Below are 17218 nucleotides of genomic sequence, written 5' to 3'. Positions count from 1 at the left end.
ACATTTAATTTTTATATTTTTGACTCAAGAATTATAGGTAAATAACTGAGAAAAAATAATTTTTTAAATTAAACCACAAATTTAAAAATAAAAATCAGCAAAGGACATTATAAACAATGGTAAAAAAATACACAGAAGGGTGATATCTATAACTCATATAATTGACAAAGGAATAGAATCGTAATATTTAAAATATTACAAAGACCTCCTAAATATTTGTCAGGAAAAGGCAAATAACTCAATAGAAAAAAAGGCCAATAATAAGGTAAAATACTCAACTTTGGTAGTAATCAGGGAAATCCAAATTAAAACATTGAGACTTGATACCAATCGAAAACAAAAAACAGAAATATCAAGACCCTTGGTATTTCAGCATCTTGGATCATCAGTACTATGGAGATCATTTACAAGAGTTTGGTGTGACAAAAATTCTTATACACTGTTGGTTGAATTGTAAACTAGCCTAGTTATGTTGGGATGCAGTTTGGAAATATCTAGTAAAGGTGAAGGTGTGCATATCATATGACCCCAAATTCCATTCCTAGATATTCACCTTTAAACAAATACATGCACACGTACAAGAATTATAATAGTTTTATAACAATAATAAATTAGAACCAACTTAAATGTCTATTAATAGGAGAATGGATACATAAATTGGAATGCTGTACACCAGTTAAAATGAATAAACTAAGCAGAACCACATGTAAATCTTAAGAAGATAATGCTAAGCAAAAAAAAAAAAAAAAAAAAAAACAAAAAAACATTTAAAGGATCTATACACTATTATATTTGTATAAAGAATAAAACATGCAAAATAATATCTTGTTTATGGATATACACATATCTAATAAAAAGTATTATAAAAGACATACAGTATTATAATAAAAAGTATTATAAAAGATATACAGTAATGATACAAGCCAACCCAGGAGGGCGTTTACTTTTGGAGAGAGAAGAAGGGATGAGATAGGTAAAGGTATATGGAGGTTTTAGATGTGTCTAATAATATAATGGTTTACTTCTTCCAGAAAATCGGAAGCAAATTTGGCATAATTTTAAGTAGAGGCAAGGAGAATGGAAGGGGGGTGTCAACAGACCATGTATGTAGGAGGTTTAAGTTACTAGGCTTAGAGAATAAAATAGAGCCAAACAGGCATCAGTTTGTCAACACTGTATAAATTCAGATCCTCATTAGTCATACTAAAAGTCAAACAGCCGTTACTCTTGCTTCAGACTCTAAGCACCTTCAGCTGTGTCATTTTTAAAAAGGGGTTGAAATTGTGGAAATCTAAGGGAATACAAAAGCAGGAGATGTGATGAGCATGCCTAAGATAATGTGAAGATTTAAGGACTAGAGCAAGCCAGAAAAAACAACAAAAGGTTTAGATTTTGAGTTAATTAGGAAAGCAACTGTTATACCCAATTCAGAAGCCTGAAATGTTTCAGTGAGCTGTTAATGAAAAAGTTTGTTTACTCTGATCCAAGACTAAATTAATATAAAGCATATTATTATAAACATTGGACTGTTAATATGTTTGCAGTTGAATAAATCCAAGCTGTATTTTATAAAGCCAATAAAATTGCTTGCAGGTGGCCAACAGGAGAAAACAAAAAAACAAAACAAAAAAAACACATGAAGATCTTGGCCAGTTTTAGAAGGTACATTGGAGATTCTAATGCAGCTTCCTGTCTCTCTCTGCCCTTTCTTTTTCTCTTTTCTGTCTTTGGCATTCACTTTAACCAGACTGAAATATTGGAGTATTCATAAATTGGGGCTGGTAAAGAATGGAGAGTGGGACAGAAAAGAGCACCATCATTTCTATTACATTGTTTTAAAAAATAGTAAAGGAGAGTAGTCCACTTAGAGTGAGTACAATGTACCAAAATATGGAAATAAAAAATATTAAAATATTTTTTAAATGTAACATGTTCTTTTCAAATTACCTAAGGAATACATTAATTCATTTTTATTTTACAAGATTTACGTAAGAGGTAGTAAACTGAGCAAAACGTTGATCTCTCTTTGTCCCCCATCACTTCCTTACTTCAAATCTCTTTCCCAGACCTAACCATGTGTCCACAGTTGGTGTGCAGTTTTCTGGGCCCTTTTCTGTGAATATGCATATAAAAATGTATATACTCATAACTGGGATAATATATTTTTCTGCAATATGTTATTTCTGCTTAAGATCTTTTAGGGAGCTATGCATCTCAGTGCATCTAGATAACCCGATTCTTTAAAAGAAAATAACTATGTAGTATTCCTTAGTATGATTAACCCATTATTTATTTAACTCTTCCACTGTTTAGGGCTCCTTACATGGTTTCCTGTTTTGACTACTGTAATTCTCCAGTGAACATTCCAGTATATTCATCATTGCAGTAAAGGGCAAATGTGACTTAATGCATAAGAGTATCTGGTAATTACAGTAGTATTATCAGGAATCTGCCTTTCATTTATTTGGCTTTGTTTTTCCCTCCATCAGCCTCATTTTTAGACAACCTCTTTTAGACAATTTTTAGACAATTGGTAGCAGATACAACAACCACCAGTTCTACTCTTAATGTTCTACAAACTTAATCTCTTTCTCAATGTTAGCAAAAGTGGAGAGGTTGGCATGCTTACTAGACCAGCGTGGGTCACATGCCCAGCCTTGACCCCTGCGTTGTAGCTCTGTGCATAGTATGCAATGATTTTATGTTTTTGTAAATAGGAGATAAATAGACATCCTAATGGTGTCCAGATTTACATCATTGGGATTAAAGTGTTCTAAGTATTTGCTAGAGTAATGAAACAAGTATGTTGTTTCACAGCATTGCATATGATAATGAAACATGTTATACATAGAAGATCATTAATATTCTTAAAAGGGGACAATTTCTCAATTCAAGAAAGTGTTGCTCAGTGTATTTGCTGAAAATTCAGTGATATGAGGAACACATTTCTTAATTTTATATTATTTGCCAAAATATAGCAAAAAATCCATATTTTATTCATTTATTAAATAATGTTTTGATTAAATTCTGCTATGTATTGATGACTATGTCAATAGCCTGTTGACACAAAATTCCTGCCCTCAGGTTTCTTACATTCTTGTTAGAGACAACAGACTATAAATAGGTAAACAAATGAGTAAAGAAGAACATTTCAAACTGTGATGTACTATAGAGGAAATAAAAAAGATCATCTGATAGAAAGCAATTGGAAAAGGTTACTTCAGGGAAGGTAGTCAGGGAAGACCTTCCTAAATGTTCTAGAAAGAGAATATTTGAACCACCACCTGAAGACTGAAAATGAACCTTGAACCCCAGGCCTATGCTATTCAATATGGTAGCCACTAGCCATGTGTGGCTATTGAACACTTGCATATGGCTAGCTCCAGTGGAAATGTAACACGAGTGCAAAATATACACCGGATCTCCAACACTAGTACAAAAATGATAAAACATTTAATAATTTTATAATTATTACATGCTGACATGATGATGTTTTAGACATACTAGGGTAACCATTATTAAAATTAATGTTTCTTTTTTAATGTGACTACTAAAATATTTTAAATTACATGTGTGCTTCACTTTATATGTCTAACAGCCGTGTTCTAGTTAATTTCAGCCTACTTACTGTTATTAACATGGACTTTTTCAGCTTTTTTTCCTTGAAGAGGCTGATGGCAAGTGAATTTATGTAGTAGACTTTTCTCCAAGCATCTATGTCTGTAATATTTATTGACCGAGGTATCCAAATATAATAACTCAATATTGATCAAGCTTAATACAACTCAGGGTTAAGGGATAACATGTGCTGGAGAAAGCATGTAAAATTGCCACATTTACTAGAGGAGTTGTATCATTAGTCATGTTCCTTTAGAAGGGTTCACAAAACAAATAAAAGGGGACTCTGAGTTGGTGAGGTAGGCAGAGCTAGCAGCACAAGGTAATGACAGCGTAGGAAAGGATTTCTCTGGGAAACAGCAACAGCAAAGCATGAAGATCTATTTCCATTCTCTACTTACTGAAGGAGATTCTATTGTGTTAGTAAAGCATGCCACTTCTTGCATGTTAAAATAGAATTTTCCTCTACAATTGTTTTCATACTGATGGGAATGTTAGTGACTTTAGTGTTCCTTTTTTTTTTTACATATCTTTCTGGGAGATGTTGGCAAGTTCTCACACCCTTAATAACATTAAATTAATTCACTGCAGAGAACAAGCAGAATAGTTTTCTTTGTGCAGTGTTGTTATTCTCGTTTCCTGTTGTGGCTTTTGCCATGGGGAAGAGGTTGACTACTAAAACTGCACGTTTGATTTAGCAGCTGAAGTTTTTAATATTTAATGTGAGTATTTTAGGACCCCAGATATGATGTTTGTTATGTAATCTGTACTAACAGTTTTGCAATGGGAAACTCTTCCCCTACTGGTTTGAGAGTTGAGTCATATCCTGTGAATCTAAAGCTACGTTATTTAAACATCACGGGTTCTTCTTACTTTCATTCCAAGTCGCTGCTGTGCAGAGCAGCAAGTGCTCCGTGCAGGGCTGTTGCTATCACTTGGAGGTGAACAGCCTCTTTTGCCAGTATTCAGTGAAGAAAGACAAGTCTAAATATGCAATTCTCTCACTGGAGTGAAAGATGTTTTGTTCATTTCTAATCAACTATGCTAGACAGCTGCAAGCTGAAAAGTGCCTGCAATTTGCCATTTATTTGTAATAAGGTAAGTAACATATTTTGGTTTACTCATTGGATTGTGGCAGCCTTAATGTGGCAGTTTAGGTATATGATTGTACCTTAGAAAAATGCCTTCTCACGGGGTATTGAAGGTTGCATTGGGATTCTAATACAGATAATTTTTAATTTACGGTATAATCTACTTGTGAGATACATAGTATAATACATTGATATTCCTTTTATGATCATTTTTAATGAAAAATATAGTGCCTGAGAAATGGAAACATTGTAGTAGCTTTATATTGGTTTTCTTTTTTTTAAGGATTCAGTAGTTGTCAGGTTCTTATTTTCTTATATTTCTTTTGCTACCCTATGATCTCAGTTAAAGGTGAAACATATATCAGATTTATATGATTATCTTTGAATAATTATAGCTCAATAATTATATTTTTCTATTGAAATAAAAAGTGGTCTTAGTAATTATTAGAAAGTTTAAAGTGGAAAATTAGTGAAAGCCTCTGGACCTTTCACATTTGGCTTTTCATTTAAGTGAAAGGCAAGCATACTTAGAAACTTCTGATGATGCTGTTTGTTTCAAAATTGTATGAGCTTGTTTATCACTGCCTACTTTCTCAATTGCTGTTGGAGGCAGTCATACGAATTGTGGGCTAGAGAAATCTGTGGATAGAGAATGAATGAGAGGTTTATTTTTCAAATTGTTTAAGCTTGCTTTTAAAGCTAATTCAAAGATTGAGGTGACACAGGAATATTGTCTTGGCTTTATATTGGTTGAAGAAATAACATCAAATCAGTGTTTAAAGTGGTATTTGGTATCCACATAACTTTGCATACTCATATTTAAGGCCTTTAAATTCCTTTCAGCTAGAAAAGGTGAATTTGGTTTTGAGAGCTATAACTGAATTAGCAAGATATTAATGACTTGAGGTTTTCAAAAATGTGTCTGCTAATAGCTGGCATTATGAATACTTTGGAACTTCTTAATTGACTTACTATCATGCTTGGAGATTGTTTCATTTCTATTCAAAATTATAACCACTGCAAAGTTGCTAGCTTCTAACTAAAACATGAAAATTACTTTTCATTAGATATGTATTCAATAATTCATGTTTTTGCAAAGGTCAAGGGGTTAATGAGCTGATGGGAGGTATGTCATGATTCTCCTCTTCTTTGGAGTGGAAATTGAAATTATTTCAACTTCCAAACATATTTGAAGGCAGTATTTTAAATTGGAGAATACAGTATTCCAAATTGGAGAATACTGCTTCCTTTGCAGGTTTTGTGTGCTAAGGATTCTCTGTTTGGTCTAGTTTGATGGAGCATGGATTTGTAGAATGATTATCAAAATGTAATATCTGACTTTTGTGATTTCTTAGCTATTGCCACAGTACAAGTGTCCAAATCCTTACTCTGGGAATTGAGCCATAAAAGTACAAATGCTTAAAGGACAGCGTAGAGTTTGTATCTTTCAAAACTGGAGGTGGTATGGTAGATTGTTTTGATACAATGTATTGTTGAAAGTGATTAGCAAAAAGAGATTTCTCCAAAGCTTACCTTTGAAAAAGAGAAAAGAAAAATGTAAACAACCAATGAACTTCCAACCCTTTCTGTTAGAATTGAACTGCTATTTTATATTTATATAACTGTACTCTTTTTCAGAGCTATGAGAAGAGAAAAAGATGACTTTTCACAATTAGAGAAGTTAATGACATATGTTCTGCTATACCAGTGAACATGATAGATTTGAAAATAAAACCTCGCTTTAAAATCTCTTAACTCTTAAGATTTAGAAGACAATTAAAAGTTTTCTTGTCTTGGTAATATTAACAAAAGTTATTCTTTATGCCTAAAAATTCATAACATGATCACCATTTATTTTAATAAAAAATATAACTCTTATGAAAAGTGTATGCTATCTTCATATCCTGTGCTGCAATGTATAGTTTCAAGAGATAAGTGGAATTTATCATCATGCTATGTTATGAATAAATCTTAGCTCTGCTTTGTAATAAAGTTCATGTTTGCTTTGATTCCAAGAACTATAGAAGTCTACTACATGACCATTAGGAGATGAAGGTAAACAGATGGAATTAATAGGCATGTATCTTTTACAATCTTTGCTAAATATAAATGCAATGAGATAGCATGTGATCTATGTGACAAAACCCCGGGCTATAAGGAGTGCAGTGGGAAGAATCAACACTTCTTTGTAATATCAGAGAAAACCTCTAGTTTTGGAAGTGACAATGAAGCCCTTGTCTTCTTTTGATTTTGTTTTTCTATCTACAGAGTAGGGAAACACTGTAATGCTAGATGACAGTCCCATACTTCCCATAGGTGCTTAGTAAATATTAGTGATACTGGGAACATCAAGGTAGATGAAGCAGTTTGAACTCACCAGGAGAGGCTATTGTTATAAGTGTTGAGATTTGTAATGCATATCCCCCTGAGATAAACCCAAGTAGGAAAACGATGGAGATGGTTTGTTGGGCTTTAATTCCATCTTAATTTAGTTGAGATACTCAAATTAGTCACTTAGTCTCCCTTTGCTTGAGTCATTTCACTAGTAGGATAGGATTAGTAATATTTATTCACGGCAACTTACAGCATACTGAAATATACCAAATCAAGTTCCAAATCTCACTCCACAGGGATTTCTCTCCAAAATGAAAATAATAGTAATGCCTAGCATTTAAGTCAGACTATATAATAACTATTTATGAAGTATCTGTTTTACAGCAACTTTATGAGGTATGGGTTCTATTATTATTATTATTATTTCCTTTTTATGATGGAAAAACTGAAGTACAAGGAAATTAAGTGACTTATTCCTAACATCACACAATTAGTAGTAGAATAACCAGAATTGAACCTAGGTAGTCAGGCTTCAGAGCCAAGATACTTAACTACATTCTGTGCCACCTTCTGTTAGAATCCCTTGTTCTTAGTAATTTGAAATGACTGCTATAATGTACTACAGAGAGGAAAATACATCTTTTTAATGTTACTACATTTAATCATTTTAATGACTGCAACATTCTTATTCTTATTGAAACCCAGGCCTTTATGAGCCAGAAATATACTGAAGTTATTTGGAATTTACGTAAGATGGGGGCTTTTATTAACACAAATGTGTCTGGAATGAGCATACATAACTGAGAGCTCTCCTAGGTGATCATAGTCTGTGATGATACAAAAGATTTCCCTTTTTTGTTGTTGTTTTTGATGTGTAGGTGGGGCAGAAACAGTTTTCAGTCCATATTTAGTTATCTGATACAGTCCCAGGAAAGCTTTAGGGAATTTTGTGTTTTGATAGAAGATTAATATCACATCTGTCTTTTTTCTGTTCATCCCCTAAACATTTCCTGGTGAAAGTCATTATTTGGGAAGGAGCACATTGAACAAACTGTAGAATGGAGAAGTTTAGGTCTGTTATACAACTAGATCCATTTTGATTTGCTTTCCCTAGAGACTCCACAAATTATCTTTGAAATTCTTGGGTGGCTTTTGAACCTTCATGTTTCCTCAGGTCTTGCAAACAAGACGGAGGGGTGGATGTATTCATGGATGGATGGATGGATGGATGGATGGATGGATGGATGGATGGATGGGCAGATACATGGATGGATGGATGGATAGACAGATACATGGATGGATGATAGATGGATGGATGGATGGATAGATGGATGGATGGATGGATGGATTGTAGGGATAAATGAAGGTGTTCCCATATCTGTTCTGAGTCATGACTCATGTACCTGATACTGGATTGGGATGAGACTAGAAAATGTGGGCCCAGAGGAATGATGTATGAGATGTGAAAGAGTTTGCCTAAGTTCATCTCATATTTTGTTGTCTGATAGTTTTCAACGTGGAACGAACATAGCTATAAGCCATTTCTTGCCACAAGCCTTTCTTCTATTTCATATTAGTTTTTAAAATTACATATAATGAACCATAATTGATTTACTTCATTGATTCAAAAACTAAATGTATGCAGATATATACGTATATATTTATACACATTATTCATATGCAGAGAAAAAGAGAGACAGATAGAGGTGCGATAAAATTAAAAGGTCAAAATAAATTTGAACACCTAGGTTAATGAGAATTGTTAAACTTTGACTATTTTATAATTAATTTATTATGAAGAAAATAATCAAGATGCAGAAGAAACAATTATGGCAAAATATCAAAAAAGAAAGGTATTTTTAAGGTCATTTTTCAATACTTGTTTACAAAAGTGCATAGCATTTCTTTCCATTTTGGAATGGCAGCTTTTTTCCCCACAATATTTTATCAGAGAACTCAAATAAGAAGTCTGGGAATCAAAATTTATTTGGCACAATTAGTCAACTGTGAGTGATCATTTCCAAAATAAGGAAGGTGACTAAAGGCTTGAGTTAGTAAATTCTGCAAGTTTCAGAGATGGTATTAAGATGTTATTGTTTCAAGTTTACAAGGCGGGGAGGGAATACAGAGAATATTTTCCTGTAAAAATACTTGATCAAGCACAACTAAATAGGGTCAAAAGCTTTAGACAATGGAAACAAGTCTACTGGGAAAATTATACATTTGGCTTTGACCCAAAGGAGTCATTAAAAACAAAAAGAAAAAAGAAAAAAAACCCAATTGTCATATAGATTTTCCCCCACCCCTAAACAAAATAGCATATTTTCACAGTTTGAGGACATTCTATTCCTTTATATACAGAGGCCTTGTGTTATTTGAAATACATTTGATTCCTGTGGCTCACTGTTTTCTGATGGTGATTTCCCTCACTTAGAAATAGCATGTTCCAAGTCAACAATCGGTGGACAGCATTACCCTGGCCCACTGGAAACCTTAACTCCACATAACTACAGTCTGAGACTCAGGTTTAATGTTCGACAGTGAAGGACTCATTCTCTAACCCCTCTCATATTTCCCAACAGTCTATGAACTATTTCAGTATAGGAATTCCTTTCCTCTTTTTTCGTTTTTCAACTCAATGATTCCTGTGAATCTTGAAATCAATTCTGAAACAATTACTTCTAAGTTTAATCCACCTGGAAAATTTTCACTAAACTCATGTCTGGAGTTTGAAAAATGTTATGCTTAACGTAAACGAATGAATGTTTCATGGCAAGTGTGTACAGTACTCATTGCCCCTTTATCTGCAGTTTTGCTTTTCAAGGTTTCAGTTACCCATAGTACTGTATGATATTTTGAGAGACAGAGACAGGGGCCATATTCATATAACTTTTATTATAATATAACATTATAATTTTTCTATTTTGTTATTGTTACTGTTATCTCTTACTGGGCCTAATTTATAAGTTAAACTTTATCATAGGTATATATGTATAGAAAGAAATAGCATATATAGGATTCAGTACAATTCTCTGTTTCAGGCATCCACTGGGGGTGTTCTAACATATTTCCTGAAGATAAGGGGACCACTGTACTTTAAATGTGTAAATAGCTGCAAAGAATCATTAACACACCAGACAGAAGAAGTCTCTGTAGCCTTATTACTGGTTTTAAATTATTGAAAAATCACACAGCATATGAACATTCAAGAGTTTCTGAAAGTCATGCAACAATTCCAAAAGTATCCACATTACCACTAGGAAGCCACTGATAATGGCAATAGTCACTTTTGAGAGAAAGTGTTAAGAAAGTTATTGTTCAAAGTTTTCTAAGGGGAAGAAACAAAGATAAAATTTTTACATGAAATTATCTCATCAAATCTAACTAAATAAGGTAAAAATATACGCAGGTTTTAGACCACACGGCAGGAGCTTTAAAACAAAGGGCAGCGTCTCCATTTGGGTGTTTTTTTATATATCAGACATTAATTTTTTCAGAAATTAAGGACTGAAAACTATATTTGCCACATTAAAATATTTTTCCCATTATATTGTTACCTCTTTCTCATTGTATCTATTATTTGTGCAAGTTTTCCTGAGAGATTATTTTTACATTTTACAATTTTAATTGAAGTTTTACAAACCAAAATTAAGGAGAAGGTTAACTAAAAACCAAACATCACTTTGATTTTAGAAGTTCAGTTCAATGAGTCAAAGCAGTCCAAAGTGTTGTACCAGCTGTAAAATGTCCATGATCTCTTTCTTTACCCTGAATAGTGTATAATTCATATGAATAATGTTTAATTGAATATGAATAGTGTATGAATATGAAATATTCATATGAATATTGATAATATTCATGCATCCATCCATCCATCCATGTATCTGTCTATCCATCCATCCATCCATCCATCCAGCAGCAAAGAGAAGTTGAGTCATTATCAATATGGGCTCATATAAAATATGAATAGTGTATAATTCATATTTACAAAATGTTGATAGTACAAGGTGCCTTAGAAATCAACTAACTCAACCCTCTCATTTTGCAAATAAAAAATATTCTGCCACAGGCAAATTAAATGACTTGTCTAAAATTATATAGCCAGCTCCTGACAGAGCCAAACTGGGTATGGGGTTGCTGTCATGTACCTCTGCAATCTTTTTAGAGCATCAGTCAACATGAGTAACCCTATCTAAATTTAGTATTTAAATTCTGCATTCATTTTTCCTGCTTATTAAAATGTTAATTGCGCACAGTATAAATCGATCTAAGCTTGACCTAATTTCCTTTTGGCCAGGAACATTTTTTTGGGCCATATTTTTTGAAAGGACATATTTTATGCCCTAGGTAGAACCACAGATTCTATCTGGAAGCTTTTCCTCATATCTGAAAGTTTGCCTTCATTTTTGTTCACTTGGCACTGCAGATATAGTTGTAATCACACAGATAGGTCCACGTTTAACCGCTTGTGCACATCTAAGATTGGTTATACCTCTCCACCTGCTCCAACTTTCCAGATCCTAAAAATAAACGCATGTTCAAACTTCATAAATACAATTCATTGTATTACTAAAATTTATACACCTATCCAAATCAGTTAGCAAAATAAATGGCAATCGATTACTAAACAGTATATTAATTATACCTTTGTCATCAAAGTAGTAATGCCATAGGAGTTGCCAGCCCTCTCTCGGTGGCCCCTCCAGAAGTTGGGTGGCCACACCCAAGCAGCAGCACTTCAAAGTGCTCAGTCCTCTACACCTTCAAGTGGACGGTGCTAAGGGGCTTGGCCTTCACCTTACAGGAGAGCGATTCTTCAGCTGCATGGTGAAGCAGATTCACCAGGGAATCTTGCTCAAACTACATGTACAGGCCTACGCCTGAGAGATTCTCAATCATTAGGTCATGGATAGAGCCCAAGAATGTAATTTTTTTTTCTCTTTTTATTTTACTTTTTTGAGATGGAGTCTCACTCTGTCCCCAAGCTCCACCTCCCAGGTTCAAGCGATTCTCCTGCCTCAGCCTCCTTAGTAGCTGGGATTTCAGGCACCTGCCACCATGCCCGACTAATTTTTTTTTTTTTTTGTATTTTTAGTAGAGACGGGGTTTCACTATGTTGGCTAGCCTGGTCTTGAACTCCTGACCTCGTGATCCACCCGCCTCAGCCTCCCAAAGTACTGGGATTACAGGCATGAGCAAGAATGTAAATTTTAAGAAAAGCCCAGATAATTCTAACGCACACTTCAAGTTAAGAAAACCTGGGACACCAAGAAAAGACTTCAAGCAGAGGGTCTGATGATGCCAACAACCAGGGCATCAATGAGGAAACACTGAAGGGAGGCACCTGAGCTCCTGCGTGTTCCATATTCCTGCCATTCCCTTTCAACTTTACCTTTCTGTAGCATATCTAGTATGCTCCCACATTCTAGCACTGTCTTCTTCTTCCATATCTTGGGGAAACCTTTTGAGTATGGGCATAACCACTTGGAAAGACATAGGTGAACTCACAGAACACCCTATGCTGGGAGTCTAATCAGGGTGCAATCAGTCACTTCTCCACTCCACACTCAGTAAGGTTGAGGAGATGGTGGGGGACAGTGTGAAGGGAGAACAGTCACAAAATGCAGCAATGAATGGGTACCCTTAGTCCTAAGCCAGAGGCTTCCAGCCAAACCTCAGCAGCAAAGAGAAGTTGAACTTTGAGTCTGGATGAGAGAAGTCTAATGAGGTGAGGAAGCTGAGATTCTGCTAACCAAAGAATAGCTTTGGCAAGTGCCACATTGTGGACATGGTCCCACCTATGCCCAAGACTGAAAGAAAATTAAGACTAACTCCCTAAAAAAAGAGAACAATCAGCTGTACAGGATAGCTGGGCTGCTGAAAGAAGGCCCTGCAAGCTTCGTTGTGACCATGGGCTAGTGTGATGAGCTGTAACAAGGAGCAAAGTGGACCATGTGGCACAGGGCTTGAGAAAAACGTCCTCCATACCTCCTGTGAAAATAGTTGCTAAGCGCGCTTTGGAAGGCCAAGGCAGGCGGATCACGAGGTCAGGAGATCAAGACCATCCTGGCTAACACGGTGAAACCCCGTCTCTACTAAAAATGCAAAAAATTAGCCGGGCATGATGACAGGAGCCTGTAGTCCCAGCTAATCGGGAAGTTGAGGCAGGAGAATGGCATGAACCCGGGAGGCAGAGCTTGCAGTGAGCCGAGATCGTGCCACTGCACTCCAGCCTGGCCAACAGAGTGAGACTCCATCTCAAAAAAAAAAAAAAAAAAAAAAAAAGAAGGTTGCTAAGCAGAGTCCAAATTTGGAAATTTGGAGCTGGAACAGTTGAGGTTGAATCTAGCTCCAAACACATATTGTGACTTCGAGAATATTATTTGACCTCTGTGGGCTTTAGTTTCCTCCTCCTAAAATGAGAATGAAAACATCTTCTTTGGAACTAGTAAACATAGGTCTAGATGCAGAGTATAATATTGGCCCCTTTGTGCTGCCAATATTTTCACATGATCAATGCACAAGCCTTTTTCACATGATCATAATTCAAGCCAACACTAGTCTAATGGTTTGTAGAGCCATCAATTCATTTGAGACAGTCTTGGGCAAAAATTGAAAAAGCTTGTACTGTGTAGGGTGAATGTGACTAGTAGAGTGATTTATTGGAATCTTTACAAGCTCTTGTTTGCTCTTGTTTATATTCCCCCAGCCTTATGTAATTTTTTTTGTTTAGTGTTTATCCAATTAGGGTTAAGAGGGTAGGACTTACCAGAGCCAACAGAATGCTTCTTGATCCTGGTTTTACTGAAACACAGGAGCAACTTGTCAAACTCTCTAGATAGGAGATGGGGTACATTTGTTCTTCCAGAACCAAAGCCAAATATGCTTTAGCATCAATTTGCCAACAAACTCCCAACCACCCACCCACATACACACACAGGAAAATTGACATTGTTTCATATTAGAGTCTGAGAAATCTAATAGTTAAGAATCCTGTATATCAGTTAAACTTGTTTACTCTAAAGGAAAATTTATTTTTCTCATGGATCTATTAAAATTCCTCTAGATGGACTTTTACATGTATCTATTTCTACTTATTTTTTTCTTGGAAGCCTAGCAGAGAAGTAAAATATATCACTTATCCCTAGTATGTGATTGCCAGATTTTAACAAAAATCTAGTCAGTGTTTAAGTTGTATTTAAGTTGTATTTAAGACAGTCTCATTTACCTGAGTATGAATGCCATTCTGGTTCTTAGATACATTAGTCTGTGCAGTGGCCACAGTTTCACAGAGTGAAACTTTCAGTCTACAAGATCTCTGTGCTTACATGCAATGCACTAGTTATTTCACTGCATTTCCCCCCTTGCATTCAGGGATACAGAAATATTTTTAAGAGCTTGTGCCCCCAGAAACTATGGAGGAGAAATGGACCCAGTGTTTGTTAACAAATCTTCATGAATATCACTCATGATATATCAAATTATAAGCTGTACTGAGGGACATCAGCAAAAGTAGAAAATGATATAGAGAATAAAAGGGGAAGTTAACTTATAGGCTCAGAGATGTCCTCTCTGAGAAAGTGACTTTTAAGCTGAGACCAAGGATATGTAGAGTTACTTTTGGTTTCCCTGCTGTTTGAAAGTTTGTGAGGATTAGAGAAAATGTATGTAAAGTACCCAGCACAGCATCTGGCAGCACCAAAAGTCTCCAGGAGATTCTGATCCAGCTTGTCTCCTAATCAATGACTACCAAGCCACCTGGTACCTCAGACAGCAGTTCGTGGGCTGCACGTGCTGCCTCAAGCTCCATATCTGGTGTCGTAGGTATGCCCAGGTTAGCTGAGGATCCCCGTGGCCACGACCTTCCTGGTTAGCCTTCGAGTATGCTCTGTATGTGAATTGCTGCTCAGATCTGCTTTATTCATTTCTCTCCAGGGATAAGCACGCTTCCTCTCACTTCCCCTTTGTTCCAGTCCATTTGGCTTGGCTCTGATTTCCTGCTTCCTAATCTTGGGAATAGGTTCATCCCATGGTACCCTAATCCCACGGGACTTCCCTTGAACCAATACATCGCCACCTCCCCACTGAGAGGTGCCAGCCTCTTCTCCCAACTCTCCCAACCACCTTAACAAAGTCAGCTCCTCCCATATAGTCCCTAGTTAAGATCAGAATGAGCTTTATCTGCCTCTTAAACTTTGTGGTTCCTACTTCTGCATTCCGTCTTAGGGAATGCAACTACTTCGGGATGAATTCACCAAGCCGCAGCTGAGCCTGCCTTTGTAATCCTCTCTCTAGATAGTCTGCCCCAATCTCACACATGGTCAAAGCCTGGTAGGTAGTTGGTGAGTTCCTGAGTATTGCTCTCTGGGCCAAGGCAGTTCAGGGCAACTTCCCAAGGCAGAGGAGACAGGAGTGGTGCTTGGATTTGGATCAGACCACACTGGGCTTTGCTGAGAGGAACCGGACCAGCATCCAGAATGGTTTTAAATGGACTGGGTTTGCAACAGTTCTCGGAGTGTTGAGAACAATTATGAAGGAATCAGAGTGGCTGTGGTTGCTGAGAGATTTGGAGCGCCCTAAAGGTGTCCCCCAATCTGTACTGCAGAATTGGAACCCCATTGACAAAGAAGAAGAGAACTAGAGTAAGCTGGAGCAGGTGTAGCACTCAAGTTGCCACAGGGCCAGCCGTGCTGAGGCTGCAGAAAGCAGGGACACTGCCAGCAGCAACACTTCAGCTCCTGCTCCTTCCTCAGAGGGTGAGAGGCAAGCTGGGCTCAGGGTAGCCTGACAGCAGATGCGGCTGGGACTGTGGCCTAGTAGACCTTCCATGGACCTGGTGCTGGTAGATGGGTAAGAAGAGAACCCAGGTAACAACTGAGTGCCTTGACAAGGGCGTGAAAAAGCCAGACTCCACCACAGAGAACAGGCAGATAGTTCTTGCCCTATTATGGTTTCTAAAGTTTGTAATTTCCAAGCTGCTGGCAGCACCTACAGAAAGGGAGGGTCGGCCGGTCGCGATGGCTGACGCCTGTAATCTCAGCACTTTGGGAGGCCGAGGCGGGCGGATCACGATGGCGAGACCATCCTGGCTAACACGGTGAAACCCCGTCTCTACTAAAATTACAAAAAAAGAATTAGCCGGGCGTGGTGGCTGGCGCCTGTAGTCCCACGTACCCGGGAGGCTGAGGCAGGAGAATGGTGTGAACCGGGGAGGCGGAGCTTGCAGTGAGCCGAGATCGCGCCACTGCACTCCAGCCTGGGCGACAGAGCAAGACTCTGTCTCAAAAAAGAAAAAGAAAAAAAAAGAAAGGGAGGGTCATTTGTTTTTGTGTCTGAAGCACCCCTACTTGACATCCCTGGGAGTCTAAGGACAAAGAACTCAAAGAAGAGCGTACTCTGAGAAAGGGTGCCTTCGTTATACTTGTATGCTTTCTATTTTCACACACATACATCAACAAGCATGTAAGACAGACTCTGTGCCCTTGCAGGTAAGTCACCTGGCCTGTGTCATCAAAATGTAGCATATTTCTGTACACTGTATGTTATTCTGCCAAAAAAAAAAAAAAAAAAAAGCTATGCTCCCAAAGGCTGTGTTGACTAAGGAAAGGTGCTTGTAAGCAATTACTTTATTATGTTTGATACGCTAAACTTGGCTTCTGTCATGAAAGACCCCAATGAAAAGTGTCATCTGCAAAGTTAGGAGTACATACAATTGTGTATGCTATGTAGACTTTAAAGTTAGTTGATGGTCAATTTCTCTCATCACTGTTTCCACTCCCCTACCTACCAATAATTTGACAGTCCTTGCAGCTGCATTGTAACTCACCATCACCCCACCCTTTGTTACTGAGCAGTCATGGTGGGTGAGGAGAAAAATAGGGCAAATTTGAGAGAAAATATGTGACTATACAAAAGTCAAGCATATTTCTTTGGCTGTCAAAATGAGGTCTGAAAATTAAGATTGAGAACATCTGTTTTAATTATGTATGTAGCACAGGCTGTTCTGTTGTTTCACAGCTTCTCTCAGGAAAAAAAAAAAGATACCTGCTCACAATCTTCCCCTGGAGCTAAGCCTAATTTGCTTTTAGCTGTAAAAAACTACTATTGATATTAAATAATGTCCCTAGGTACAATATTATGTAAAATTTTTATAATTTCTTTGGCAGATCCTGTAT

At 36.8% G+C, this 17218-nt stretch overlaps 1 protein-coding gene across 10 annotated transcripts in view; it reads left to right on the top strand.

Annotated features, from left to right (window-relative positions):
* The window catches only part of MCTP1 (multiple C2 and transmembrane domain containing 1), a 594518-nt gene that overhangs the window by 204154 nt on the left and 373146 nt on the right, over positions 1-17218 (top strand). For 2 of the 10 annotated variants that reach the window (XM_023212163.2, XM_023212162.2), the window contains exon 1: positions 4515-4716. The exons of the other annotated variants lie outside the window; for them this stretch is intronic. In XM_023212163.2, the coding sequence (XP_023067931.1) occupies positions 4660-4716 (57 nt within the window). In that variant the 5' untranslated portion in view covers positions 4515-4659. Of the gene's footprint in view, positions 1-4514; positions 4717-17218 lie in introns of those variants that run through there. 10 annotated transcript variants of the gene reach the window in all.

The sequence above is a fragment of the Piliocolobus tephrosceles genome, chromosome 4 (genome assembly GCF_002776525.5).
Source record: "Piliocolobus tephrosceles isolate RC106 chromosome 4, ASM277652v3, whole genome shotgun sequence".
NCBI lineage: Eukaryota > Metazoa > Chordata > Mammalia > Primates > Cercopithecidae > Piliocolobus > Piliocolobus tephrosceles.
Note: the sequence above shows the minus strand (reverse complement) of the source record. Positions and strands in the feature narration are given on the sequence as shown.